We start from the raw sequence: 19,533 nt of genomic DNA on the forward strand, positions 1-19,533 counted from the left end.
ATTAGAAAAGGAAAATTCAAAGAGAAGATGATGTGGGCAGAGACCCACAGCTTCTTACAGGGAACTGTAAGCATCCTATAGGATTGAGACAAGAATGGTTTATTGTATGTTAAATGTAAATACCTTAAAAACTTTCACAGGATAAACTTATCCCCTGCTACCCATGTGGGAGGCCCAGATGAAGTTCTAGGCTCCTGGCTGCATCCTGGCCCACTCCCAGCCATGGCAAACATTTGGCCATTTGGGGAGTGAATCAGCAGATGGAAGATCTGTCTTTCCCTCTCTGTTACTCTGCCGTTCAAATAAATAAAATAAATCTTAAGGAGGGAAGGAGAGAGAGGGAGAGAGGGAGAGAGGGGGGGAGAGAGAGAGAGAGAGAGACACATACACACACAGAACTGTCCTCCAGGTAGGAGTGGCTGCTGGACTTGGTCTTGTATGAGGCTTCAGCAGAAACACTCAGGCACAAGCACAGCTCGCATCTTCCTCAGCTGTTTGTGCTTCTCTCCAGCCTGGCCTCTTTCCAATTCATACACAAAGCAACCATATCCTGGGCTCCCACACGACTTTGCACGCCCCCCCCCCCCCCCATGTGATCTCAGGGTTCTTTCCTCTCTAACAAGACTTGGTGAGAGATAGAGCAGTAAAGAAAACAACATCATTCCTTTTTGTTTTTGTTTTGTTTCGTTTTGACAGGCAGAGTGGACAGTAAGAGAGAGATACAGAGAGAAAGGTCTTCCTTTACCATTGGTTCACCCTCCAATGGCCGCCGCAGCCGGCGCGCTATGGCCAGCGCACCACGCTGATCCGATGGCAGGAGCCAGGTGCTTTTCCTGGTCTCCCATGGGGGTGCAGGGCCCAAGGACTTGGGTCATCCTCCACTGCACTCCCGGGCCACAGCAGAGAGCTGGCCTGGAAGAGGGGCAACTGGGACAGAATCCGGCGCCCTGACCGGGACTAGAACCCAGTGTGCTGGCGCCGCAAGGTGGAGGATCAGTCTAGTAAGCTGCGGCGCCGGCCACAACATCATTCCTAAACTGAATGCATTCTTGGGGAAATAAAGTCTGAAGAGAGGGCAAAAGGCCCGTGGATAGCCAGTCTGAAACAAAGCAATGGCAGGGGGTCATCTTCCCAAAACCACTTCTACCGCCTCTCACCTGCAGAGCAATCCCACACCTACTGGGCTGCTCAGCACCAAAGGGTGAGTCATGGGGGGAAAATTAAAGTAAAAACAAGCCTTCTAGAAAGCTACTACTGAGTCTATGATGTTTTATCAGCACTGAATAATGAAAAAACACAGGGCAGGAAGGGAATGGGGGAAGGAATGGTATGACCACCATTACTGACTGCTCCAGAGAGTTCTAGCTTTCTACACGGTTATGGGACAAGGCTGTAATGAAAATGCCCTCGCATTGCCTGAAATCTTCTTGCCAACGTACAGAACCAACCATTGGGCAAACAGAGCACCAAGGGCTCTTCCCATGAGCTGTCACGTTCCCAGGGGCCAGGGTGCTGAGAGCAGGCCACCATGCAGCAGCTTAGATTATACGTCCATGGCACAAGGAAGAAGGCTGTTCGCACAGGAGAATCCTGGTCTTGAGGCCGCCTGTCAACCACGGGGCTTCTGACCACGTTATTGTCCATGTCCTCCCTTTTCCAGGACAGCTGACAGTAACAGCATCACCGCCACGAAGAATGGGAACTCAGAGAAGACAGCCAGAGGGTACAGTGTCAGCCAGGAGGAAGGAGGCTGCCTTTTTCTGAGATACTGAACAGCGTGTTGGTTGCACACACCCTCCTTTGTCTTCCCCTGGCACGAAGGCACAGGAACCTAGGGTTGGCCCAGCCACTAGTCACCTGAGTTGGCACCAAGCTCTTTGCTCTGCCCATTGCAAAACACCGTCTGGTTTATACTTAACACCTCCAATGCTACAGAACACACAACTTCCAGTTAGAATGTTCTGGACGCTGATCCCATCTTTTCCTCTTGTTGCTGCTGAACTCTGGAACCCAGGTTATTCTCAATTCTCATTCATTAAATGAGACAAACCTGTCCTTCCTTCTACAAATGCTGACGGTATGCTGACAGTGTCTGTTGTTCGGAACAGGTTCTGTTCCTGTTCCCATGTCATCCTTCTTCTTAAGGTAGGGCGGCTCATCAGTATCCCCAGAACTTAATGTATCTTCTGTGCCCCCTGCCACAGCCATACATGGTCCTGAGCTCAGACAGACAGAGCTGGACAACAATCCCCATCATTCCAGGATCTTCTCACAGGCCCACTTCTTCCTGGCTGTGCAACAATGGACAGGCAACTTGAATCTCTGCGTTTTCATTATCATATATGGGACAATCTCACCAGCTTATATTCAAGACGGAAATGGGACTAAAGAAGTGAACATAGGTGCTGGTGCTGTGTGTAGCAGATGCCTGCGGTGCCAGCATCCCATATGGGCACTTCTGATCCATCTCCCTGCTAATGTACCTGGGAAGGCAGTAGAAGATGGCCCAAGTCCTTAGGCCCCTGCACCCATGTAGAAGACCCGGAAGAAGCTCTTGGCTCCTGGCTTCAGATTGGCGCAGCTCTGGCCATTGTAGTCAACCAGTGGATGGAAGACTTCTCTCTCTGCCTCTCCTTCTCTCTCTGTGTAACTCTTTCAAATAAGTAAGTAAATCTTTAAAAAAAAAAAAAGAACATAGCAGGGCTGGCATTTGGCCTGGTAGTTAAGATGCCACTTGGGTTTCCAACGTGGGAGAACCAGGATCCAAGTAAGTGTTCTGCTCCCACTTCCAGCTTCCTGCTCTTGTGCCGCGTGGGAGGCAGCAGGTGATGGTTCAAGAAGTTGGGTCTTTGCCACCCATGTGGGAGACACAGACTGAGTGCCCAGCCTGAAGCTTTGGTCCAGCCCAGTCCCAGACACTAGGGGCATTTGGCGAGTGAACTGGAGGATGGGAGTTCTCTTTCTCGCTGCCTCTTACATTAATGAACAAAAGTGTGTGTGTATGTATGTGTGTATACACACACACACAAACACATACATATAAAATTGAACACATGCAAGATGCCCATCTATGTGACACACAAAAGTCCTCCTAAAGCAACAGCCTCACTAAGGAGTCAACCTCCGGCGGTTGTTGATAACTCTTGTTTCACACGCAATGCTGCTCAGCCCTCTCTTCACTTCCTGTGCTTTCCTCTTCCCTTCTGCTGCTGAGTCGTGCATCTGACCAGGAAAGAGGAGGGATGTCGCCGTCGGTGACGTCGGAGGAACAGGCCAGCAGAACGTGAGATGGGTGAAGGGAAGGGAGAAGACGCTGCAGCCTCCAGGCCGAGCCCTCTGGCAGTGATGGGTGCCCCACGAGGACAAGTGTGTGTGTGTGTATGTACTCACCCAGAAATCCTACTTCTTACTATTCAATCAAAAGAATTAAAAACAAGGTCTTGACAAGATAGTTGCATAAATAACCTGAACACACAGCTTCATCGAAGCATTATTTAGTAGAAGCTCCTGGCTTCAGACTGGCTCAGCTCCCGCTGTTACAGCCATTTCGGGAGTGAACCAGCTTTCTCTCTGTCTGTCCCTCTCCCTGTCTGTAACTCTACGCATACAATAAATAAATAAAATCTTTAAAAAGGAGGGGGGAAGGGAAGCTGGACACATGCTACAATACACACGAACATTGTGCACGTGAAATCAGGCAGTCACAAAAAGACGAGTAGTGCATGACTGCACTTCGGTGAGGTGGCTGAAGTCGCCCACCCATACACTAGTGATAACTCAAGGAAGCCACGAGGAGGGAAAGGAACCATGGCAGGAGCAGATGAGGAGAGTACCTCCATGATTTCACAGGTCTTAGGCACCTGCTCAGCAGTCTCACTCCCGGCCAGTCCCTCAAAGTGTGAGCGGCACAGCCCTGGTGCCCAAGGCGCCTCCTCACTTGGGCCACCACCTGGAAGCGGAGCTTTGTCTCTGAGAGCACAGCTCTGGGGCACACAGCTGGGGTCTGCTCATGGCACAGGACTCTTGTCAGTGGGCCTTGCTCTCTGTGATCCCCAGGTTCCTTCTCTGCAGGGTATCGTGAAGCCGAAGAGGGAGGCCCACGCAGAGTGCTCACTGCCGCCTGGGCGCATGGTTAGGGAGCAGGAAACGTGAGCCAGCGTTAGCGCTGGTGTCACTGTCATCGCATCTTACCTGAACATCGTACAGGAACTGGAAATGGCTGTTTGTATTTGCAGCTTCGCGCACAGCCCGAGCCAAGTCCACGGACCCTTTTCCACCAACCGACCAGTGATAGCAGGGGACCGCATCAAAGGCGCCAGCCCGCTTGGCCAGCTCACACACCAAGTCGATCTCCGCGCGGGTGTCGGTCCTGGTGATGAAAACGTTTGTGGTTTCGCATCTGTGTTCACTTAGCAATGTTTTTAAAGAAAGATAAACCGTTTATATGGAACTTTGCTCCCTAACACTGAATATATTTTAAACATCAAAAGTGGTCACATTGTGTTTAAATAAATCAAACTTAAAGAAAGGCCTGGAAAAATATCTTCTGCACACGACTCGAAACACAGGTTGTTAAGGGTTCTTTTGAGAAAAATTCCACAACCCAGCCTTTTGATCATTTAGTTAGAAAGACATGCTGCGTGGAATTAAAGAAAAAGGAAAAGCTACGGAAATGGAAATTCAGTATGTAAATTTCATTTCTCTAATAACATTTTGAGAATGCATCTGCTAAAATGAAACCGAACACACAAACAGCCTGCTTTGAGGTGAGGCTGAGAAGACCAGACACCCTCCGGACACAAGCGCAGTTCACCGGGTGGCCCCACGGTGGGACCACGTGGAAAGCAGGGGGCTTGACTTACTTGAAGACGTTCAGCGCCACCACCACGGGCACCCCAAAGAGCTGAGCAATCTGAATTTGCTTCTGGAGGTTACAGCAGCCGTCGGCCACCAGCTGGATGTTCTGCAAGACAACCAGACCGCCAGGCTGGAAGGGCAGCACCACTTGGGCAGCTTGGGCTTCTTTCACTAAGACCACCAACTACCATTTCCTCTGAGAAAGACGGCTGCAGGAGGAGGAGCTTCATTTTCAAAATAATGTCTACAGTTATTCCAGATCCAATGGCATTTCTGGGTCTTGAGTCTGGCAGTTGCCAGGATACAAGCAACCGTGCCATTGTTTTGTAGGCTGGTGGACACAAGGCACAAGGCCTGGAGGTGGTGAGGAGCCATGTCAGCTACTCTTGCCTCAAATCCCTAGTGCCACCTGTAGGAACTAAGAGGTACTGCTGCCAGTAAGCTCAAATCTATTTACAGAAAAGTCAATACAGTACTGGCAGAAGTCATAAACTGACTGTATTGTACTCCAAAAGCTTGTCTTATCCACAACCAGAAAAGATTTAGGTATAAACATCACATCTGCTTCTGTCCTGGAGAACTGAGCTCTGACACTGCCCTGGCTGGAGGGAACAGTAGACAAAACCTACCCTCAGCTTTTTTTTTTTTTTTTGAGATTTTTGTAACCTAATAGATTTTATCCCTTTCATCACATCCATTACATTAGAAACTGATTGCTAACTGCAAGCCAGGAGCTAAGTGGATATGAATGTGGCTTCACCCAAGTGTCACTTACCTCCTCCGTGTATTCTTTCTTAAGAGGGACACCAGGAATTACCTGAAATAGAGAGACAAAAATTTGGAATAATTCCAGAAAAACGCTTATTCTGGTGGATAAAGTTCTGATAGAAAAACAAGCTATGGTCACTTTGTGAGAAGGTGGTGCTACATTTTGAGCATTTAAACCAGGAACTGGCAGTGTGGGTAAACAGAAAGCCTTGTGGGAAGCTTTCAGACAGATACCTGGGCTCCACCGAGATCAGAGAAACCAGGATTTCTGGGAATGGGACCCAAAATCAGCGATTTTAAATATTTACATATTTATTTGAAAATCAGAGTTTCAGAGAGTAAGGAGAAAGAGAGAGAGAGAGGGAGAGAGAGGTCTTTCATCTGCTCGTTCACTCCCCAACTGGCAGCAACGGCTGGAACTGCACTGATCCGAAGCCAGGAGCCAGGAGTTTCTTCTGGGTCTCTCACATGGGTGGCAGGGACCCAAGCACTTGGGTCATCTTCATTTGCTTCTCCCAGACCATTAGCAGAGAGAGTTTGATCAGAAGTGGAGCAGCCGGGACATAACTGGTACCCATATGGGATGCAGGCATTCAGGTGGTGGCGTTACCTGCTACGCCACAGTACTGGCCCCATCAGTAATGTTTAAAAACTCACTAGTGATTTGCTTTATCCTACAGAATTAGTGTTGCCCTGAACTAGCTACTCCCCCTTTGCCTGCTCCACAAAAGCCTGTGCCTGATTGTTAATAAACAGACATGTTCACCGAAAAAAACAAACAAACAAACAAAAAAACCAAACCTCACTAGTGACTCCAATCTGGGCCAAGGCTGAGAAATTCATACTGCTCCTTGTTATCCTCGTGTAAAATGAACTAATGACATATTTATCACCTAATTTATAGTGAGTACATCAACATTCTATATCAGTTCTTTATCTTGCCAAAGTAGTTGCCGCTTTTCTGCATTTTATCATCTAGTTTCTCACAAAACTCAGAGGGCTGGCACAGCAGGGTAAAGATGAAGAAACTGTAGAGAGACGGTAGGTGTCCTGCCCAGGACTGCACTGCAAATGAGAGGTACACATGGACACGAATTGAAGAGGTTCTGAAAGCCCACGTTAGTACCTTTTCACCATCCCACACTGCTTTCGTCTACAGCTTGCTACTGGGTTAGGTGAGGAACACTGGGGAACATTCTGATTCCCCTAGGACATGGTGATTTTCTTCTATAGAGGAGAAGTCGTCAGGGTGTCAGCAATCCTCTGGAGTTACCACTGGGACAGAACGGTGTCCAGAGACACTGTAGACTCAATTATCAGGCAACATTCGCAAGCGAAACAACCAAAATCTAGATTAAGAACCTAGTAATCAGCATTGCTAAGCCGCAGGCTTGTACACACACAGAATTCTACAGAATCCAAGGATTAAGTAAAAGTAGGAAGGATACATCGTAAGCCAAGGCCAGAGGATCAAGATTATCAAGTTGATTGTAGAAAAGACTAGCAAAATTCACAAAATTGTGGTAAGATGAAAAAACAAAACAATAAAAATGATTATAAGTTACTATGACCAACTCTATAGCAATACATTTGAAGACATAGATAAAAGAGCAATTTGCAGAAGTATATTTTTATTAACATTCATTTAAGAAGAAACAAAAAACCTAAAAGTTCCTCTATTCCATAAGTAGATTAACCTGTAGTTAAGAAAATCTATACCCTACCAATGAGCAACAGGCCCAGACAGTTTTACAGGTAAGCTCTATGCCAATGAAAGAATCTGCTTCCATTTATTTTTTATAAAATTTATTTATTTATCTAAAAGAGAGGAAGAAAAGGGAGAGGAGAAAGGGAGGTATCTCCCACCTGCTGGTTCACTTTCTAATGCCTGCTGGGCCAGGCTGCAGCCAGGAGCCTGGAACTCAATCTGAGTCTCACATGGTTGGCAGACCCAGTACTTGAGCCATCACTTGCTGCTTCCTGGAGTGTGCATTAGCATGTAGCTGGAATCAAAAGTAGACTGGGAACTTGAAAGTAGCCACTCTGAGAAGAGATAGGGGGCATCCCAAGTGGCATTCTAACCAGTGCTCCAGAAACCTTTGCCTTAATTTGACTTTATCTTAATTTTAAAAATTTATTTATTGGAAAAGCAGAGTTAAACAGAGGAGGAGACCAAAAGGGAGGCATCTTCCATATGGTGGCAAAAGCCAGGGCTGGGCCAGGCTGAAGCCAGGAACCTGGAGCTCCCCCCAGATCTCCCACACGGGTGGTAAGGGCCCAAGTACTTGGGCCGTCATCCTTCGTTGCACATAAACAGGGAGCTAAATGAAACCTAGAATAACATTTGACCAAATATCTGGGTACTCTGTGAACCAGCCAAGTTGACACATAAAATTACCCATTACACACTTGGTGCTTGGGCCCCTACTACTCACAGGGGAGACCTGGATGGACCTCCAGACTCCTGGCTTTGCATCCTGGCTGAGCCGCAGCCATTGCAGCCAGATGGGGAGTGAACCAGTGGATGGAAGATATCTCTGTCTCTCTATAACTCTGCCTTTCAAATAAATAAATAATTCTTTCAAAAATACAAATAAGCCTGTTATATTTTTCAGGGTTCTCCAGAAAACTAGAACCAAAAAGGAATATATGTGTAAAGATATTTGTTGTGAGGAATTAGGTCGCGTGGTTATGGTAGCACAAGACCCACAAGAACCAATGGTGCAGTTCCAGTCTGCTGGAGACTTCTTTGCTTAGGGGAGTCCATTTTGTTTTATTCAGATGTTCAGCTTATTGGCTGGGACCCACTCACATTATGGAAGGCAGCCTGCTATACCCAAAGGCCACTGATTGACATGTTAATCTCATCCATCCAGGATTCCTACATGGGTGGCAGGGGCTCAACCACCTGGACCATCTTCCACTGCTTTCCCAGGTGCATCCAGCTTGGTCAAAAATGGAGCAGCTTGCATTTGAACTAGCACTCATATGGGATTCTGGTATCAGAGGTACTGACTTAACCTGCTGCACCACAATGCCAGTCCCAATAAGAACTAATTGCAAAAGGACTATGTGGTTCCAAAAGTATAACAGAGTAGAGAAGCTTGGATTACACCAAGAATGGCGAGCCGTTTAGAAGACAGGATGTGAATTTAAAATTCACGGCTAAAATGGGCAAGTTCAAAGGTCACAAACTTTTCCACTGCATAAATTATGGGAAGGGGAAAAAAAACCCACCAAGCTGAATAAACTTAGAGGCAGCCATGGTTATTTGTGTAATGATACCAAAAGGAAGCAGGAATTCTAATGGATCACAAACACCACCACAGAATGTTTCCAGTAAGAAGCGACCCTTAGAAGGGTAATATGAAGCAGAGGATTAAGGAGATGGAAGTTCATTTATCATCCACTTACTGAAAACACTTCCTGGATACAGACTATTCCAGGCACCAGGGGCATACCAATTAATAAGACACAGTTCCTAATCTCAAGCCATTCAGAACTGAGTAGGAAACACACATTCATAAAACATAACGAGGCCCGAGTTGCCACAGGAGGCCTGGAAAGGGAGACGTGGCTTTCACCACGCTTCCCAATCTGCCCGTCATTCTCCTCCACTCTCCCCGAGCCTGGTTACGATCCTCCCTGCCTCAGAACCAGGACTGTACACGGGAGTGGAAGAGGCTGGAAGCATTAAACGCAAACCGAGCGCACACTGAGAAGGAAGGAAACAGGATTATATTCACATATCATGAAGAGTCTTACAGGACAGGAGAGAAGGTCTCCAGGCTTACCGTCTGGATGAATACTGGAGTGGGAGAGACCTTGACTTTCAAGTCTGATGAGCCGTCTAACTAGCTGCCGACATAACCAAGCCCCTGCCTCTCTTTTTACAGAACAAACCAGAACAGATTAATTTCTAAGCCCTTTTACACACTGAAGTACTTCGGTTTTATAATTTTTAAGGGGGGGTGGGGAAGGACAGGAGTGGGACCCTCCATTGCGTCTTACACATACAGAAATCCAAATTTGAAAATGGAAGTTGGCACATAGATTCAAAGACATATCCAAGAATGACTGCAGCAACCAGTGTTCTGAGCAAAATCAGAATTCTTTAAGCTTTACTACTATGTAGTATATCAATCTTGCATTTGAAATGACGCTGGAAGGTTTAGGCAAAGGTGAGGGGCTGCCTCGGTGTCTGGCATTAGGAGCCAGACTGCACAGCAAATGAGAGGTACACGTGGACATGAACTGAAGAGGTTCTAAAAGCCCACATTAGTACCTTTTCCCCATCCCACACTGCTTTTGTCTACAGCTTGCTACTGGGTTAGGTGAGGAACACCGGGGAACATTCTCCGACATTTGGGATGTAAAGCGTTTTTATTTTTCACTAACATTAAATTCAACATGGTAGAGAGAGCAAGGGAGTTAACTCAAGTCCTCAGCTTCCGATCTGGCTCTCTACAGACCTGGAGATACTGCCCACATTCCGTAAAACCAGCAGACGTCAATTTATTTGTCTGTACAATGATAGAAAAATAATGCTTGCCTCTCCCAGGACAAACAATTGCTAAGACGATCAAACAGTATATATGTCGGTGTTGCCTGATGGCCAATCTGCTATTGTTTTTATCGTGTAATAATCACTGCTTACATGACATCTGTTTACAAAATACACCAATTAAGAAATGAGGATGGTCTGTTTGTCCCAAAAACCAACATTATAATGATAAGGAAACCTCAAGTTATTTTATTTCAAAATGATTAACCAGTGGAAAGTTTCTTTTCTCCACTTGGAAACGACTAAAATGGAAGAAAAGAAAAAAAAAAAAAGAAAAAAAAAGACAACAAACCCCAAACAAAATACACGTACCTTTTCTGTCTATAAATTCTATACCGATCAAGACAGATGGCCATCAAAAGTCTTTGAAAATGTGAAAACAGAATGTGTATTTTCCAAGCAAAGCTCACTTAGAAATATTCCAGCTCAATAACAGAGCCATGAGGTGAAATCATAATAAACAGAAACAGAAGGAAAACAGTTTTAGATGAAATCTGAGGAGCTGCAGCATCAGTGAACCAAAAAACTATCTGTATAAACACTGCAAAGCCTCAGGCATCAAAGAAAGTGCGTGAATCCTCGCGTTCTTCCTCCAGCAACAAGGGCCTCTCTTCTCCCACTACCACATGGTAGAGAACACCGAGAACCAGGTGCGCAACGGAAGACTAGAAGTGACTCCACTGGGCTCTGTCGGAAAGGCTGCCTAGAAATCACCCATGAGCACTACTGTCCCTGAAGCCCCCAAACCCTCAGAGCCCGGTGGGGGCCACACGTAAAGCAAGGTTTCAGACAGGAGGGACTCCAGACAGCTGCAGGGAAGGAGCAGGCAGCCAGGTTTCAGAGGCCAGCCTGTGTCTCATGTCAGGAAGCAGGGGGACTTACGCTCGGGCCACCCCCATGCATCTTCAGCGCTCGCACGGTGGCCACCAGCACAACCGCGTTGGGCACCAAGCCAGACGCTCGGCATTTGATGTTGAAGAATTTCTCCATCCCGATGTCAGCTCCAAAACCGGCTTCAGTCACTGTGGGGAGGCAAGTGGGAAAAGTGTTATTATCTTCCAAATTACAGTCGGTTCCGGCCTCACTGTCTCGACGGAAGCGCAAAGGACGGCTTCAATTGCTCGGCACTTCTGGGCTGCCACACACCAGGACCTTCTGCTCCTAGGAAGAGGTAAACGGATTCTCCTGTGTTCTACTCCATCAGATGCCCCGAACAGAGGGGTTCACATCCCCAGGCCTAGAGAATCCACTGCCAAGGCCAGCACGTTTCTTCCAGGATTAAGCGGTTTTTTTTGTTGTTGTTGTTTTTGACAGGCAGAGTGGACAGTCAGAGAGAGAGAGACAGAAAGGTCTTCCTTTGCCGTTGGTTCACCCTCCAATGGCCGCCGCAGCCGGTGCATTGCACTGATCCGGAGCCAGGTGCTTCTCCTGGTCTCCCATGGGGTGCAGGGCCCAAGCACTTGGGCCATCCTCCACTGCATTCCCTGGCCACAGCAGAGAGCTGGCCTGGAAGAGGGGCAACCGGGGCAGAATCCGGCGCCCCGACCGGGACTAGAACCCAGTGTGCCGGCGCTGCAAGGCGGAGGATTAGCCTAGTGAGCTGCGGCGCCGGCCTAAGCGTTTCTTAATACGGATAGAATTTCAATGTTGTGATAGGTTCAAAGGTATATCAAAGGACAATGACAGCGTAACTGAAGGGCCTTTCGCGCTCTTTCTACTTAGAATCATTGCTTTTAGTGTCAGCTGTTGACTGACAACATTCAAGCTAGTCAAATGGCTTCTCTGTGGATCATCAGACTTGTTAGAAGGCAGCACCATTACTCCAGAACCACAGGGCTCCTCACACTTATCACCTCCTCGAGCTGCTGGAAATGCCATGGTGGCAAGCTGGGAGGGAGCAGAGAGGACACTGACATCGCCTCCTGAGATAATGCCAGATACCAGGCGAGCATCTTTCTCACCCCGCAAGGAATGCTCCGGGACCTGGCTACTCAACACGTGACTCACAGATCGCTACAGCTGCGTCGGAGAGTGACTTTACAACTGCAGAGTCTTGGGCCTCCCAGCAGAGCCACTGAGTCAGAACCAGCATTTTAGCTAAATGCCAGGTAAGACAAATGCTCATTAAGATGTGGGAAGCAGGAAATCCAATTTGGGAAGCAGGCTGTTCTAGGAGAGGAACAGTAACGATGGAGTAAAAAGTTAGTTAGTTCTGAAACATCCCCCAGATCCTGACAGTGCACCCCGGGTCATAGTTTATGGCACAGATAGGAAATAGCAGAAAAACAAAATGCTCTAAGATGTAAAAAAAAAATTTTTAAATGTGAACAAATGAAGATATTCGTCTCTAGCATTTACTGACATATGCAATTTAACATGAATTAAAGGGAATAAATGATGAAACTTCACACGGCATTTCAAAATGTGAACAGATAATTAGCTGCTCTAGTTCTTCACAGTTCCCACTAGTACTTCACAGCCCTCTGTAACGTGGATGAGCAGGTGGAATTTTGTAGTCTGCCCTTTCACTTGAAAAGGATCAGCTTCCTTGTGTACTGCATTCAAAATTTATAAGTGGCAATTCATAATTTTATTGTCGATGTACCAAGTTTATAAGTAAACTATTCCCCTGTTCTTGAACGCCTGGCTTGTTCCCAATGCAAACAATGCTATATCAGAAAGGTCCATGCATGCAAGCTCTAACTTCTCTCAAATTCTATTCTTGGAATGAATTCCCGAGGGTGAGGGCATAGGCCCAGATGATGTAAAGGTTTTTATGACCACTGATATGCTTTTCACAAATTAAAAAAATATTCCTTAAAATGGTCATTTGGAAATGATATTGATATAAGCCATTTTATTTTTATTATGTTTTCTTTCTACAAACAATCTAGCAGAACAGTTTGACGAAAGTCTAAGAGATTCCTTTGTACATTGTAGTTGGGACAATTTTGGATTTTACCGGTAGCTCTCAAAACCAGTGAGGACCACTTACAGTTCCGATCCCTATCTCATGGGTACCCCCTGCAGAGCAAATGTTAACTTTCCCAAGTTGATGGCACAGGATCCCAAAAGAGGAACAAGGCAAAGGCCTTTATGTATGGGGGGGTCCTGGTGGGGAACGGCACTGGCTCATGGGTGACCAGCCTGTGCAGCAGTACACTGGATAGAGTCACCAGTCCTTCCCAGCGCTGCAAATCTCAAAGTACTGATCACTATTTCTTTGGACCAGTGATCGCTCACAAAAACAGTTTGGCACTGCCATTACCAAAAATGACAGTCCTCGTATTTGCTAGAAACCACACACAATTTATAAGCATCTGTGCAATTCTGCAATGTCTTGGCATTTTTTTCCTGCCCGTGTCGCCCCTCCTGCCCTCCACCGTGCTCCTGCCCCAGGCCTATAGGTAGATTCACATGCCACCCCCCTGGCAGGAGGGGACCATGCCTTACCCACCCGGGCATCCCCAGACCCTGGCACATGCAAGCGAAATAAGAGTGTGGGACTTGGGAGTCCACGGAGGTGTAAAGACCATAATTCAACAGAGAAACAGATCTATCAAATAGAATTAGATAGAATGAAGACTATGTTGATAATCTTCCCTATGACACTTGTCTTTTTGTTGTCTCAGCATACCTAAACAGTTTTAATGAAAGGTAAGAACGCCGTATCTGATGAGATACGATCATCTCAAATGTCTGCTTAAGCTACCTAAGCCTGAATTCACATTTTGAAAGCCAAGCTGGGGAAAAAAAAACCATGGCAATAAAGACAGCTTTGCTTGGGGGCAGGAAACAGGATGTAGGTACAAAGGCTTCCACAGGCAAAGGAAACATGGAGGCAGACCGTGTGAACAAAACAGGCGAAAGTGCCAAATTCTCATGCTTTGAAAACTGTTCTGAAATACTGCATGTAATCATTTTCATGTTGTTTGCTTTCAAATAGCAGGCTGCCAAGAAAAACAGCACGGAAAAGGTAGGCTGCCGTGTAGTCAGTAATTTCAAAAATAAGAACCACTTAAATAAGGAATCACCAGTGACCTGGAAACTGACACTGGCAAGTGCTGTGCCCCCTGCAGACACTGATATGAAGACCCATCTTGGAGAGGGCAAAGCACTCTTGCTAAGTGCAGCTCTCCTTGTGACCCAAAATCAGCAATGTGTTCCTCTATCATATTTGCTCCTGCTCGGGAATTAAGAGCTACGTGAGTGTAGATTTATTCAAGTTGAATTTAATGTAGACCTGTTCCTGAGCCACGAAGCAGGTCCACTTCATACCACTCAGCTTTCCTGAAAAGCACGCCGTGCAGACTTCAGAGCTGCATAGTTCACAAGGCTCGCCATACAGTGTTTGCACAAGCCACAACAATTATTTGTCTTGGCAATCTCCTTTCTTTGTGTTACAGTTATTCAACTTCCACCATGAATGAAAACAGGAAACGCCGTCGGATACTCCGATTCTGTAGGCACAGGAGTCACTGGCAGGGCCTGCAGCATAGCTTGATTCAAACCGTAAGACCCGTAGTCAGCTCCGAAAGGAAGGTTAGTGGGTCAAAGCTGCGTAGGGAGGGGCTGTTTGCACAAAACTACTGGGAGCAACCTGCCCATCTGGGTTCAGATGGAGAGTGGAGAACAGAACTGGGAAACCAGGAAGCCGGGTGTCAGGATGACCTGCTCTGCCACCCAGGGTTGTGCTGTAGAACAACGACAATCACAAAACATCACTGCGGGCACCTGCGGTATCCACGAAAATTTGTGAGAGAGACGGTGTCTGCATCTCACGTTATCCTAACACATCCCAACTTACTGTGCACAGAGCACAGGAAAGCTGTGGCGATAATTACGACTCAGATTGTCACACAATCATGGAAATGCTAATTTAGAGAAAAATCATGCATGTTAGCACATCACAGGGAAGCCCTAGAAAGCAAGGGTTCACAAAATCCTGGTGACCTAGAGAGAAGCACTATATTTCCTCCTGCATCTGATGTAACAGGAGAGCAGCCTTCTAGAGATAACGCCACGGAGCCCACGGTGCTGGCCCCTGGTCCCTGGCTGCCAGGCCTGAAGCTGTCCCTACTGCACAAAGCGCACTCTGCCACTTGGCGTTGACTCAAAAGCACTCCTGATTAAACGCACACTTCACAGAATGAAGGATCCACCTTCGTTTCTTCTCATTTGACTATAACTGACCCTCCACTATCTTGCCAGGGTGGAAGCCATCACTGACGAGTGGAAGCAGAGTGGCAGCCGAATTAACGGGATGGCAAAGGGGAGAAGGTGAACGACCTAATGAGGAAGTGTCACCCTGATCTCTCCTTTTGTGACTTTGTACTTCAATATTTCATTCTATAAAAAGGAGTTTCAAATTTTCTTGAGCTGATAGGTTAAGTGGATCCAGACTTTTTTTTAAAACATGACCTGCTGTGGTAATATGAAGTTTGTGATCAATTCTTTTTTTTTTTTTTTTTGACAGGCAGAGTTAGACAGTGAGAGAGAGAGAGACAGAGAAAGGTCTTCCTTCCGTTGGTTCACCCATCGGATGGCCACTACAGCCGGTGCGCTGCACCGATCAGAAGCCAGGAACCAGGTGCTTTCTCCAGGTCTCCACTGCACTCCTGGGCCACAGCAGAGAGCTGGACTGGAACAGGAGCAACCAGGACAGAACCAGTGCCCCAACCGGGAATAGAACCTGGGGTGCTGGCGCCACAGGTGGAGGATTAGCCTAGTGAGGCACGGCGCCGGCCAATGATCAATTCTTTCTATCTATTCCCTCTTTGCTTCTCCCTTTCCTGAACTGAGAAACCTGCTTTCTCTCACTGAGCAGAGCAGTGAGGGACTACAGAGCACCTTCCCTTCTCGTCCTGCGGCAGCAGCAGGGGAGTCTGATGGACACAGCCCCGAGAGGATGCTCCAAGCACAAATTCCACCTGGCCATGGTACCCAACACCACACAGGAACAGCTTTCACAGGCAGAGAGCTCCCACACTGCGTGTGGCCTCCTGGGGACAGGAAGAATTCCATCAACCCTCTTCCGAGTGGGCAGACCCCAGCTTGTCTTCCCAACGCCCTCCAGGCAGGAGTGCCCTCCCATCACCGAGTGGGAAAACGGGGGACTCTAAAGCCCATCCTGATTTTCTTTTCTAGACCTCATTTTTGGTTATCAGATGCACATGCAGATGGTAGGGGGGAAATGCAACTTTCTCCGCAGGATTTAGCTCCAGTCCTTTATGTTGCAAGGAATCATCTCCGGTCTGTGAGCTACAGTTAAACTGAGGAACCCAGATACTTGTTCCTTTAGTTTCTGGCTGCTTGAAATACCTGAATGACACCACATGGATTTGCAAACGAATTTCTGCACTGTTACGTCACTGAGGCTCCTTTATTCCTTATGTGCTCAGAAGATAAAGGAAATTAGAGCCATCACGTTTCATAGCCACTTTATTTTTTTTTTTTTTAATTTTTTTTTTTTTTTTTGACAGGCAGAGTGGACAGTGAGAGAGAGAGACAGAGAGAAAGGTCTTCCTTTTGCCGTTGGTTCACTCTCCAATGGCCGCCGCAGCCAGCGCGCTGCGGCCGGCGCACCGCGCTGATCCGATGGCAGGAGCCAGGAGCCAGGTGCTTTTTCCTGGTCTCCCATGGGGTGCAGGGCCCAAGCACCTGGGCCATCCTCCACTGTACTCCCTGGCCACAGCAGAGAGCTGGCCTGGAAGAGGGGCAACCGGGACAGAATCCGGCGCCCCGACCGGGACTAGAACCCGGTGTGCCGGCGCTGCTAGGCGGAGGATTAGCCTAGTGAGCCGCGGCGCCGGCCTTCATAGCCACTTTATAATGGCATAGTTTTTCTATCATACATGCAAATATATATATCAAATACACAATATACTGAGTTGCCCATTACTTTTGGACATGAACTTGAATTTATGCACTGTTAGCGGCCTCACACAATAGAACTAGTCTCTGTAACCTGCTCAGCTCAAAATGGGTTGAGATAAGAAATATGTCCACATGGAGCAGACCTGGCTAACTTAATTCTTGAAAAATTTCTTGTAAGGGGGGCGGATGAAACTGCAGCTTTCATGCAGCGTGCACTCTTACTTCCTCAGGAGAAACAAAGACAAAAACAAAATCTCCACACAGAAAGAAGCAAGGTATACGCCAGGTGGGATTTCATGCTTTAGTAGTGTGGGCTGTAATTTCTGAACAACACCCCCCCCCCAAAAAAAAAGGAAACTGGACCATTTTCTGCACTACGTAATTGAGTCTACTCAGCTGTAGCTTTCTGCAGATAAACTCGGGAAATGTTGAGTTTGAAGCCACGGAGGCAGGGGAATACTGAACTTGCACTCCAGGTGGGCCAGCCTTTGAGGATTTTTAATCATTTTTTCAGTGACTAGAAGGTTAAAATTATCAGGGTGAACCATTACATGAACTCAAGGAAAGCTTAGCATTATTACGGCACTGAACTTGATTTAGAACATATTAATTGGGGCTGGTACTGTGGTGCAGTGAGTTAAGCTGCCACTTGTCACACTGACATCCCATATAAGTGCCCGTTCAAGTCCTGGCTGCTTCGATTCTGATCTGGCTCCCTGTTAATGCACCTGGGAAAGCAGTGGAAGATGGCTTGTGTACATGTGACCCAGACGGCATTCCAGGCTCCTGGTTTTGGTCTGGCCCAGTCCTAGTGGTTGCAGCCGTTCAGGGAGTAACTTTGAAATAAAAAAATAAATCTTTCAAAAAAAAAAAAACAAACAAAAAACCACGAACATGTTAATTTGGGAGATCTAACGCATTTCAAATTAACGAAATCTTACTAAAAACCAAATCCTTTCTGATCACTGGGCTGTGTCTATTTAATCTACAATCCCCTTAGGGTGAGCTTCCCATAGGGCACGCAGATGTACCAGGAGTCCCAAAGGAAGAAGAAACCAGTACATAAACCAGCATCAATAACAGTGTCTCCCCCTCCCCTATGTAACGGTTTGGTGATGACCAGGTTTATGCATAAGATGGAAGACTATGCAGTGGTATAGAGGGCGGGAGAAAGTTACCGAGGGTAGAAGTGGATGAAGGGACACAGAAGACAATGTATGAGGAGGACACAGGTGCACACTTGATGGTGGGACAGTAACATGAACTTAGGACATGCCAGTGAGGCCACTCCAACCCTGGTGTTGGAGGCTCCTGCCCCCAGACAGCTAATCAGTTAGAGACACTGGTTTACTTCATGTGGAACCATGATCATCACATTTTGTAAAATGATTTTGCCCAGAGTGAAATTTAATTTTGGGGAAAAAAATGTGTTTAGATGAAAATTAAATTATGTATGTTATTTTTACCTCCCTGATGAAAATCCAGCTGAATTAAAATTCATGAGTGCATGTTCAGATGGTTCCCATCTTCTCACAGGGAGCCTGAGCATCTGCACACTGTCATGATGATGACCACCTTTAACCTTTTAGCAATCAGGGTCTGCAAGTTCTGGCACGAGGCCAGGGTGTGGGATGCTGGCGCTGGGCAGAGCTGTCCTGTTGCAGCTCTTGAGAACTGGACACTTGAAAGTTAACTTGAACCTGAATAAATCTGATAGACTCAGCTACCAACATGACTTAACCTAAAACCATGCAAAGACGAAACAGAACATTCTACTGAGTAGCTTAGGAGAACGAATGCAAAGAGGCAAAAAGTATAACTGTCAAGAGGTGAGTGCATTGTATCTTAAAACTTTTTAGGAAAGAACATAAACACATACACACACAATGACAGTAACTTTCTTCTGGAACCATTACTCCAAATTAACAGGAAAACCGATGACAGAATTTAAAAAGCAAGTAAATAGGCCAGCAATCCTGGTATTTTTCTATAATTCCTAGATTGTAGAAGGCAGTCAGACAGAAGGAAAATATTCTAAACTTGTGAGCTGTGAGCTGGCACGGGGTACTGACTTAATGTAAGAAGGCAGTTCAGAGTTTTTGAAACAAAGGGTGAGTGACCTCATTCCATTAATGCGTCATTTTATCAGTGTATTGAGCTGCAGCCAACGTTTTTTAAAAGAGGAAGAAAATAAGAAAACACTGGGATTCTTCACACATAACAAGTCAAGGTACATTGTTTCATATGACTATTGTTTGGGTCTGGCACATGGTTGTGACATAAAAGATACTTCCTCCTTTGGATTTCAGCCCAAACACTCAGGATTTACTGGCACAGGCTACCTCTGACTATCTCTAACCAGGATGGGAGAGCCAGATGCATCAATTTTTGCGGTGCTGTCTGGAACTACCCGATTCTCACAAGCAGGTCAATTTCATGACTATTCAGGCCTGCTAGGTATCGTACCT

The 19,533-nt window shown here is 46.6% G+C and overlaps 1 protein-coding gene across 1 annotated transcript in view; it reads right to left on the reverse strand.

Annotated features, from left to right (window-relative positions):
* Positions 1-19,533, reverse strand: part of MTHFD1L (methylenetetrahydrofolate dehydrogenase (NADP+ dependent) 1 like) — a 195,957-nt gene that overhangs the window by 66,407 nt on the left and 110,017 nt on the right. Inside the window, exons 21-24 of the mRNA XM_002714991.5 lie at positions 11,072-11,211; positions 5,633-5,674; positions 4,863-4,963; positions 4,192-4,369 (exon numbers count right to left, since the gene is read on the reverse strand). Of these exons, the coding sequence (XP_002715037.3) occupies positions 4,192-4,369; positions 4,863-4,963; positions 5,633-5,674; positions 11,072-11,211 (461 nt within the window). The remainder of the gene's footprint in view (positions 1-4,191; positions 4,370-4,862; positions 4,964-5,632; positions 5,675-11,071; positions 11,212-19,533) is intronic.

Source organism: Oryctolagus cuniculus, chromosome 5, assembly GCF_964237555.1.
Source record: "Oryctolagus cuniculus chromosome 5, mOryCun1.1, whole genome shotgun sequence".
Lineage (NCBI taxonomy): Eukaryota > Metazoa > Chordata > Mammalia > Lagomorpha > Leporidae > Oryctolagus > Oryctolagus cuniculus.